Source organism: Pleurodeles waltl, chromosome 2_2, assembly GCF_031143425.1.
Source record: "Pleurodeles waltl isolate 20211129_DDA chromosome 2_2, aPleWal1.hap1.20221129, whole genome shotgun sequence".
NCBI lineage: Eukaryota > Metazoa > Chordata > Amphibia > Caudata > Salamandridae > Pleurodeles > Pleurodeles waltl.
In genome coordinates this window covers 989,294,750-989,305,581 of record NC_090439.1, presented here as the reverse complement: position 1 = coordinate 989,305,581, position 10,832 = coordinate 989,294,750, and the positions used below count along the sequence as shown (strand labels likewise).

The 10,832-nt window shown below is 43.0% G+C and overlaps 1 protein-coding gene across 2 annotated transcripts in view; it reads left to right on the top strand.

The window, feature by feature from the left end:
• Positions 1-1,679: 1,679 nt before the first annotated feature.
• ATAD2 (ATPase family AAA domain containing 2) overlaps positions 1,680-10,832 on the top strand; it is a 198,502-nt gene continuing 189,349 nt past the window's right edge. The window contains exon 1 of one of the 2 annotated variants that reach the window (XM_069220705.1): positions 1,680-2,390. In XM_069220705.1, coding sequence (XP_069076806.1) covers positions 2,226-2,390 — 165 coding nt within the window. In that variant the 5' untranslated portion in view covers positions 1,680-2,225. The remainder of the gene's footprint in view (positions 2,391-10,832) is intronic. The other variant, XM_069220706.1, reaches the window with a different exon arrangement.

Here is a 10,832-nt window from a genome sequence, read left to right as displayed (position 1 = left end):
ATCTCTACTATCTTGTGCTTAAGATTTAAATATGCTTTATTATTCTTATATATGTATATTCACATCACTTTATTGAAAAGCTGTATGCTGAACACAGAGTTCAAATACTGGTAGTTTATGTTGACACCTCTATCATCATGTGTATAAGATTTAAATATGCTCCATTATTACATCCTATCTATATGTTTTAAGACGGATTGCAGTAGGTAAACAATATTAAGACAACCGATATTTCCAACATCGTAGCTGTATTAACAGATGAAGGACTAATGATGTATACGAGGTAGCTCTGTTTGGGGAGTGTCCAGTAGAAGGTGTCAGCTGAAATGCGTTGACATTCTTTGTCCGTGGGTGAAGCACATCAAATAAAAACGAAATAAGGAAAAAATGTTTGGCCAGCGGCTTCCTTTATGCCAAACAAACGGTGCTGTGAATTTGCGCTGGGGGTGCAGCTAAGTAGTGAGATGAACCTCATCAATGTGAAAGAAATATATATAGTGGGGAGGAGAGCAAAGGGCTCAGGGTGGATGGCCTGTCATAGCTAATGTTATGTAAAGTAGCCATGTAAATGTGTGTGTGTGTGTGTATATATATATACACACACACACACATATATATATATATATATATATATATATATAAATAAATATAAATACCGACACATTTACAAGGGTACACAAAATAGACCGGCCAGGCACAGAAGTAAGACTTAAGGTTTTAGTCCTACTTTTATGTCTGGCGTGTCCTGAACGCTTGTGAGTGTACTATGTCCTCATTAAGATTTTGTTATTAAGCAAACATTGGCTACGAACGGTTTAAGGTTACATTATAGGGTGTCATTCTTTATGTACAATAAAAATAAGACATAAAGCTGACACGAGTATGTTCAGAAGATAAAATGCACAGCCCACTATGATACTTTCGCTAATGCACGCCAGGCAGAAAAGTTGCCCAAAAGAGATTAAAATATTTATGCTCTCTCCAGCCGTACACCATGATTAATGGGCAGTGTGCCCTCTAATGAGCAAATCAATGTTCAGACTTAGAATAACTTGTATTTTGACAGTTTTCAAAACCATTAGTCAGGTGTAATATCTTCAACTTGCATGGATACCTAATAAAATAAATCTGACCCTATTGTTAGATTCTAGTTGAAACAAAGTTATTGCACGTCTTCTTAAAAATCCGCCAACGGTGGTCCATCCCATAGTAAAAAATCCCCTCCGGATCGAAGCAGGCGATACTTCCAAACAATCATGACAATAAAAAAATTAAAAAAACACTCCGATCACATGTGCGCTTCAAATAGACCATAACAAACTCGAGGCCACCAATCACTGCTTTGAATGTAAGAAGAAACAACTTTGCGCCTCACCAAGACAGTTGCAGTGCTACTGCCTGCGGCGATAACCACACGCCTGTGGGCAAAACCGTAAAAGCTCGCTATAAACGCGCACCTTCGACGTCATTTCTAAAGCTAAAGTTTTCTCACCAAAAACATGCTTTTGCAACACATGAAGGATGAACAGATGTGTTTCTTTAAGCCTCCCTCCCACTCTGCTCGAGTTGTGCAGTATTCCAGTAAGGAATACATACTGAAATTGAACAGTCATATGACTGGTGACCTCAAGGGGAGTGCGCAAGTATTAGACAACCGGACGCTGACGGCACGAAAACGCGACATTAGAAGAAATCCAGCAGCACCTCAGACCACAGGTGCCACCCGGCCTCTGGCCGAAGCGGCTCTGACGGACTACAGGCCACCCCGCAATACTTAAGGCGCCTCACAGAGATGGGCGGGGCTACAGACCGCTTTTAGCCAATCAGCAAACAGCGAGTCCATCTCTACTTTACACGCGCCCAAAATTCCTGAAAAAAACAAGGTCGTCTCACCGAGCGAAGTCTCCTTCCGCGGAGTGATCATCACGATCGAGCGAGAGCGCAGGGGAGTAGCAGACTGACCGTCCTTACGGTGCAGTTACAGAAACTCTCCGGCTGTCTCCCGGGAGTATCCTCGGAGCTGAACGCCGCGGTGGACGTAGAAGGCCAGAAAGAACTATTTCGCGGGCCTGTGGCGGAGGGATCATTACGCGCAAGCGTTGCAGAGCGAGTGGCGCCAGAATTTGTAAGCAGTGAGCTGGGTGTCGTGGCGGGAAGCGCTTTCAGCCAGTTTCGAGTCGGGTCTGCAGAGCTGTCAGCGCCGTCCACCCGGAAGCGGTGCTGTCATGGTCCGCCTGCGCAGCTCCACCGGTGGCGGAGCCGCTGAGCTCCTGGACACCAGCAATGACTTTATTTCCCTGGACTCCCCCAGGAAGAAACACCAGCAAACGGACACCGGGGGCAAGAAGGCCAAGAGTGGCGCCCGCTCCGGAGGCCGAGGCAGCAACACTGTGAGTTTCAAGCGGTGTTGGTGATCATCTTATTAGGCAGCCTCAGATGATAATTGGGGGCCGCTCTTGACCCCTAGTCTACAGTTACCACCGTCTGTTAATAATTGCAGCGGAACACATTCACGCCCCCCACCCCAATGAGGCTTACCTAGTTTTCCATTTTAATGTTCAGCAAGGTGCTCTCTCTTTTGATCAGACTAAGCTAGGGCTCTACCAGCACAATCCCACCTTTTCCTCCCAAGGAGGCACGGCTGTAAGCGAGTGCAAATACAAAGTGATGGCCAAATCAGAGGAGTCTAATAGCTTTAGTTGTTCAGGGCAAATTCTAATTATATTAAGTAGGTTTGATAGTAAACCAGAAAGCATGGGCCTTATTTTGTGTTGTTGCGGGCTTTTTAAATATATGTAAACTTGAAATAACCTGAAATCGGAGATCACTGTTCCCAGATTAGCATCCATTATTGCTGAAGTATCAGGTAGAAATATTTTGAGACAGTGTGCTTTTCTCTTCAAACATTAACGTGTCATTTAATATTTACATTGTGCTCCCCAAAATCTCATCCTTTCTTTTGTACTCATGTTCTCAAAATGGTTTGATTGCCCACAAACACTATTTGCTGTTCTGTGAAGTTTTTTTTACCTTACGCCAGCTCTTAAGTAAACAAAATTTGCCCCCCCCAACATCTGCTTACTAACTTCTGAAGCACCAGCGTTATAGTCTGAAAGCTTTTTTGTTCAAATTTGATTATTGCATTCCTACGTTCAGCCTTATATCCCATGTTTTATTTGATATGTTGCATATTTGACATCAACAGCTTCTATTGCCGTTGTAATGCTTCCACACTACAGATTCAAATGTCACTGCCTCCAAGTACATGCTAAGACAACCTAGTCTCCATGATTAGCCTCATAGCTTATACAAAGTCTGATATATTTCTTTATGAAAAAAAAGTTTCCGGAATGGCTCATACTGCCCAAGTTAAGCATCATAGCTAATGTACAGGCTTGCATTCCTCGTCCCACCATCTTTATAGGTTCAGAATACCAGTGTTCAGTCTTATGTACAAGCACAGTTGTGTCCCAAGCATCTCCCTGCTCTTACATTTACAGAAGCGGGGGTGCATATAACCCTTATGCGATGCAAATATCTACCATTTGGACCCCATAGTCGTGCCACCGAGTATAACATGCAGAGATCTAAGGTAGCCCATGACCAACATATACGCCAGCAGCATCAGGTGTATAATATCAAAAATTGCTAGGTAAATGTCATGTTACTGTCCAAGGAAATGTGGAAAATTTGGTAATGGCAGTCTCTGCTCCATGCACGTTTCTTATGACAACTGTGAAGTGAAACTCACACGGGAGCACGCTTATCCACTGCCCTATCACTGTTTGGTTCACCTTTTTGCATATCTCCGTGCATTTTCAGGATGTTTGTGTTGGCTGCACACAGGTTGGTATGAGTGGGAGGTGTTGGAGTTTTGTTGTGTGGCTCTGGGTTGCTACTAGTAGACCATAGGCATTGCTTTACATTTTAAGCTTCTGCACTGGGAAAATACATCTCTTCTTTTTAGGTCGAGTGTGCAATCTTTTACCTGTTGTGGGCTTTTAACCATGCCCATATCATGCCTATCTCTTTCACATGTTCGTGGGCTTGCCTTTGAAAAATCATTTAATGTCATTGGTACTTGCTTTGTTTGTCCTGCCTTGAGGCGGTTTTTGTCATGCCTTGCCGACTGCCCCTGTTACATGGATTATTGCGCAATTGCCAATATACTTTAGCGTGGGCAAACTATTTTGTTTCTCTCCCTTTTTGTGCTGCATGGCAGAGGGGGTGCAGCGCGACCTGGCACAACAGCATGAACTCCATCAACAATATTGAAGCACTGGTCATGTTCAGTTACCTAATCAGTCATTTCTTGTGGCTCTCCTATTAAAATACTTGACATTGGTAAATGCTTCACATAAAACAGAAATCCTCAAGGTGAAAGAGGCTCTCACGGCACAGCAGGAGAACTGCTAATACACTGCCCTCGCCAAAACTCCACCCATAATGTTTTGCATGCATTCTTTTTCACAACATTTCTGACCATAACTCAGCCTGTGGTGGTCCTAGGACATTAGGACCACCTTCAAAACATTGAACACAGTGTGATCTTTCTGTCTAAATAATCTCTGGTCCCCACACTGTTAGTGGGGTTCCAAAACATTAACCCCTCCCACAATTCAGTGTCTTCTAAGCCTTCTCATGGCTAGAACTTTTGTTTTACAGCTAGGAAAAGTGTTGTTTTAAAGGCCTTGTTTGTAATGTCATTGCAGTAGACCTGTTAGGTCTAACATGCTCTATAGGAGCTAAGTATATGGTTACACTGCAATATTTTCTCCTGTTTTTTTCATGGGGTTATCCCCTCTGGAGACAAATAATATGGTTACATGACCATGTTTTACAAATGAAATTTTGGTATGGTGCCTTCTGGCGGCTGTTTTGTGCTTTGCAGTCTAATGCCAAACATTTATTTCTGATAAAAGGTTTAAATGATAATTGTATGTTTTAATAATCTCGCCCTAGTAGTGTTATGACCATAACTCAGGCCACCCTACCATTCTTATTACACTGTGACGGTCTGAACACTCTTGATATGTTTTTGGTGACCCTTCAAGTTTATTTCTCCTCTGGCTGTCTTGTCTTTTTTTTTTTTTTTTAGGAATTGTGTTAGCCAGTCGGCATCTCTGATGATGGGGTGGTGAAAGTGGTATTCTTTGGAATTCGCATGACAGCTTTAAATTAGGATGCTAAATGGCAACATTGTCATGTTTTGCTGCCAAATAGAGGAAAAATGGAAGTGCTTTAGTTAATATGCAGGGCCACTGAAATTATACGGCAGGAAGAGACAAAATTATGAGGCAGGGCTGACAAATTTGTGACAAGAAAAGTCCAGTTATGAATTTACAATGCCAATAGCTCTAACTCAAGTAAATGTGAGGCCTATTGCATTGCGAATGCTTATTTATTAGGTGAGCCTGACAGGCTGCTGTTGGGGCAATTGTTGAGGAACTGTCAATAGGCCATACTTTCTCTCTTAAATACCAATTATGTAGACAAAGGTAAATTAAATGCACTGTTGGTGCACGATTGCATGCTGTTTGTAGTTTGTGACTATTTCAACTTAAGAAATATGAAATGTCACAATTGCACGCTGTTTGTAGTTTGTGACTATTTCAATTTAAGAAATAGGACCTGAAAGTGATAATCCTAATCCTTTCTTTATTTGTATGAAATAAATATTCCATTACAGAAACCTTTAAGAATGTGAAAACGAAATGTTAGCCCAAGGCAATTTTTGCTTAAAATAGACACTACGTTGGAAGAAGATTTGGAAAATGTGTAGTCTGGCTTAAAGTTGAAGTCTGGGCTCTTTCTAAATGGCAGTGTGGATAATGTAAACTAGGTATATGTACATGAGAGGCTTCTTGAGCTGTTGGGTTCTGATCAAGCCAATTTTGACTTGCCTTTTAATTTTCTCAGATGTAAAGTGTCTTCATTCCTTCAGATCTAGTTTGGAGTTTACTTTTGGCAGTGAACACAGATATAGCTGCCTCCTTCTGTTGCTCAGTTTTTCTTTGTTGGACACTTCTCATGTATGTGGAGGGCAAAGTTCTCGCGCCATTCTTGTTCCAGCTGACCTTGTTTATGTATTTGCTGCTGTGAAATAGTCTGATTGTTGACGTTTTGTCTGCATGCATACATCATCCTATTGTGCCTTTGGAACAAAGGAATTTTAATGTTTTGGGGAGCAATTTATTAATGCCCTTAATGTATGCAAGGCCATAAATCTGACTCCTAGTGTTAAATCATACAAAAAAGAATCGAACAATTTAATTGTACGGCACCTCCCTGAACAAGTATTTAACCAGAGTAGCGATAAAGTGTTACATTCATCAGTTGCACTTATTTAATAAAACAAATTAAGGCTTTTCAACTTGTAAATTTAATGGTATGCAAAATCCGTATTTGACTGGACCGATTCTGGAAGCTCCCAAGAATTCCAAGATAATTTTCCCCATAACAGTCTTGCTATAAACTGTTGAATTATGTTGAAATGTTTGCAGTAAAACAGCTTGTAGATTGACACTAAATACTTCACTTTCAGTTCATACGTCAAAATGTATATTTTCCATAAAAAGAAATACCATAGTTGTAGGAAAGCACCCTTCTTGACATGATTAGCCCCCACTTTTTGCCTGGTTTATGATGTGGCTTCGACTGTTAGTGCACTGGGTCCCTGCTAAACAGTGCCATATCTTTCTCCAAAACTGCAAAGTTGTTTTGCACAACTGGCAAACTCATTCGCTACCACTGTAAGTCCTGAGTAAATGGTATTCCCTGGTACCTAGGATCTGGGGTATTAAGGAAGGTCTCTGAGGGCTGCAGCATCAATTGTACCACCCTTGGGGACCCCTTACCTAACCTACATGGTGCTGCCATTGCAGACTGTGTGTTGATGTAGGCTAAATTGAAAACATGACTTGTCACACACACACACACCCCCCTTTGTGCCAGGCCCCCTATCGCTGCATGTGCCTGCTGTAAGTCACCTCTAAAGCTTGGTGCATTCAGGCACATGTGAGGGCATATATGCATGAGGAGATATTTCTGTGCTGTGTCTCTGTTGATTCTGAGATATAGTAGGTGCACAGGGAAGCCATTTTAAATTCATGTGCTGGGCACTGGTCATCATGTGTTCTCCAGCTACATGATGGCTTCTCTGAATCCTGGGATGATTGGTATCAAACATCTCCGAATAATAAACACTCACTGACCCCATTGATGGATTTATTAATAAATGCACCCAGGGAGCACCTTAGAGGTGCCCCCTGAAAACCTACCCAGCTACTGGTGTGTACACTGACTGGTATAAACCAGTGCAGCCACCCTAGACCGAGTTCTGGCCTCCTGAGATGAAGACCCATGCTCTCAGAGTCCCAGAACAAAGGACTGCTCTGGCGACGGAGGTGATAACACCTCGTCATGAGCAGGATGGCCATTCCAGGGACGGGCGCTTCAAAGGCCTTGCCACCTTTGCAATGCACCTCAGGTTTCTCCAAATGGTGGTAATGACCGACCACCTTCCACCCCCTGTCCTGACCCCATTTTTGGCAGCAGCACAGGCAGGAAAATGTGTTAAATTAGGAGTGCCCACTTCATGCCAGTCCTACCCCTAAGGTGGATTAGCTAAAGTGAACACTAATTTTTAAATTCCTCCATCTTGTTTGAAAGGAATTAGGTCATTAGGGTTATGCCCACTTAGCAACGGAAGTAGTCATAAGAAGGGTGTATTCACCCTCAAGGTGATCAGCCCATTGGCTACTACCTGGCACTCACTGTAATACCCCTAAATTGAGTATTTAGGTGGCACCCTTGAAGCCTAGAACTCGAATCCTGACTACCTTCGAAGAAGGACAAAGAAGAGTCGACCGGGCAGAAGAGGAGGAAGAAGCAGCTAACCCAGTACCAGCCCTTCCGGCCTGCCTGCTAACCTCACTGGACTCTGCACAAAAAACTCCATCCTGCAGCTTCAAGAATCCCAGGAAGCCTGCTTGCCTTTTTAAAAGACTCACTCCCTTAAGCAGCAGACCTGCTCAGCAACAAAGTATCCAACAAGGACTCCGCAGCCTGGAAACCCAAAGCCTGAAGGGACCTCTGCACCCAATGAATGACCTTGACCCGATGAGAAGCCCACCAATGGTGCCAGCAGGGCTCCCCAGCTATCCTGAGCCGAAGTCCACCTGAGTATTACCCCTCCTGGACTTATGCAAGTCGCCTGCTCGTAGGCCCCCTTCTCCTACAGCCTGGTGGTGAGAGAAAACTAGACACCTACAGCAACCACTGCACCTGTGACCCCCTCCCTTCCTTCCCCGACCCCAGGTGAGGTGGGTCATCAGTGCCAACAACGTCACCTGGCTCCTGAGAACTCGAGTTCACCCTGTGTCCCCTCCTGCCGCCCCCTCCCCCTGCCCCCACAACGCCTGCAGCCTCAACTCACAGGACCTCCCCTGCCTGCAAGTGCTCCAAGGCAAGAAAACCCAAAACACACCCCTGAATCTGTTGCCCCTGGGCACAGGGGAAGAGGACCAAAGGTGCACCTGCGTTCCTTGGCAGCCCAAGTCTACTGCCTACCTGTTTATTGCCCCCTACTGGCTTTCCAGCCGAGCCTGTTGGTCACAATCTCCCTTAAAACCATTGGGCACCTGATGCCTTACTGCACCTCTGCACCCGGGTGACTCAGTGCTGCCCTGTGTGACCTGTTGGTGTGGTCCTCAAGGGTGTGGAATTTAATAAAATAGCTACTTGTCCATAGGACATATTCCTTCATAAAACGTATAATCCTATGAAAAAAATCTACTTGTTCCTCTAGTGCCATGTAGAGTGGCGACCATTTATGGTAGCAATCTCAATATATAAGAGCCTCTCTATTTATGCCAGGGACAACACTATAGTAGGACTTGCATACTAGCAGTTTCCTTATTTTGCCACCTTTCTGCAGATCTGCATACTGGGGCTGGAGGCAGTAGTAAGCAAAAGTTCCAGAGGTGGAATGTCGTTTTCAGCCGTGAAAACCTATTAACTTGCATGTTTTTAAATGAGTTTCCATGAGCTCTTCTCTAATCTTTTCCCATACTGGAAAAGGTTGTCAATTTACTCCTGACAAGGACAGAAGTAAAACTTCTTCCAAGGTTTGGGGAAAAAGTGGTTGCAAGGAAAGCAAGCTTGTAAGCATTCAACATATTCTTGCATGACGAAATATACACATTCATATTTACTTGTGTTAAAATACAGTTCCTAAGTATTTTCTAGGAGTATGATTTCCTGGTCTACGTCTGCAAATTCTTGTGAATTCATGAAATATGTAAATCTGCACTAATGCAAAGATATGTACCATGGGTGCGCTTTGGTAACTTTCATTAACAACTGGGCCCCTAATTAGGTCTGGTGTTAACCAAGACTTTGTGTGTGTTTTTTTTTTTTTTTTTTTAATAAAAATTCTACCTTTTCTCTCGGTCTGTCGGCTGGCTTCACTGTGAGTGATAGCAATCTGCTCTTTCACAAGCTGCACATTGGCACGCAAAGTAGTTTTATTCGGTGCCAGAAACTACTGCGGCAATGTATGCCTTTTGAGAGCGAAAGATTTTTGCTTTTTGCCTGTGTGTTTTACAATGGTGAGGGCCTGGACACCCTGACAACAATAAAGTTTAAGAAATCCATGTCAAAATGAGACACACAATGACAAAACCAAAAGACTGACCTGTGTTGGACCTATTGGCTTTGTAAGTACTTGTTTATTTTCATGTTTCTTATAATCTTGTTAAAAGTGGTCTCTCTCTCTCTCCCTCTCCATTTTTTTTTTTCTTACCGCGATTATGTATATTTTTTGGGAAATACTAGCCTGCATCAAAACATTCCACTGGATGATGCTTCAATAAAATGGTGCCTTGATAGTAACTTTGCAAAATACTTTTTTTTCCTAGTTGCATTCTTTTCTGAACATTTTATTTCAAAAGCAAAGAATCAATCTTGCTTCCAAGTTTCTGCATATATTTGCGTCTAATTGGAGAGCATTCGGGGAGCATAACATGTATACTCATATTGTTAAACTTTGCAAACATATGTACAGGATTAGGTCTTTTTCTTTCTTCGCTTTACTCCACAGCAGTCGTTATTCATGGTTAAAACATACAACAAACTACATTTCCCATCAACACATGGGAAGAAAAAACAACAAATAGCTCGGAGTATAACCGCCAATCAGCAGGCCACATGTCCTTGAAGATCCCTTGTAACGTCGTTCCTTCTTTGCGCTACTCCGTTGATATAGGAACTTTTTCATTTTTGTTTTGAGGTATCTTCTCCCGAGGTGATAGAAACATATTGTAAGGACTACATTCTCAATTGGAATTCTCTACAATAATAAATGCGATCCTGAAATAAATGACATAGTTTTAACATAAAGGAAATATGCATTACTAGAGAAAAACATTCGCATTACGCTTCACAAGTGTGCAAATGTCACTTTAATCAAGTGAAACTATTGGAAGGCCACTCTCCTCCTGTGTTCACTTCACCACAATGTGCTCCTCACCTGGAAGCTCTACTGGCAGATTCTATGACTAGATCTGGTTGAGAGCCAAATACGGCGCAACCATTCCACTCTTCCATGTGGGAGAAACACCACTTTAGTTCCTCCGGAGCTTCCGATGAGAGGGGAACTGCTTGGGAAAATGTAAGACCCTTCCGCAGATGAGATATCTTCAAGCATTGCAGGGCATGGTAGTGAAGGGGCCCTGGAAAAATGGCTTGAATAAAGGATGACTGAAGACCCACTATACGAGCGAGTTGGCGCAGAGAGATTGTATCCTTGGTGAGGGACTGCCTGAGTTTGT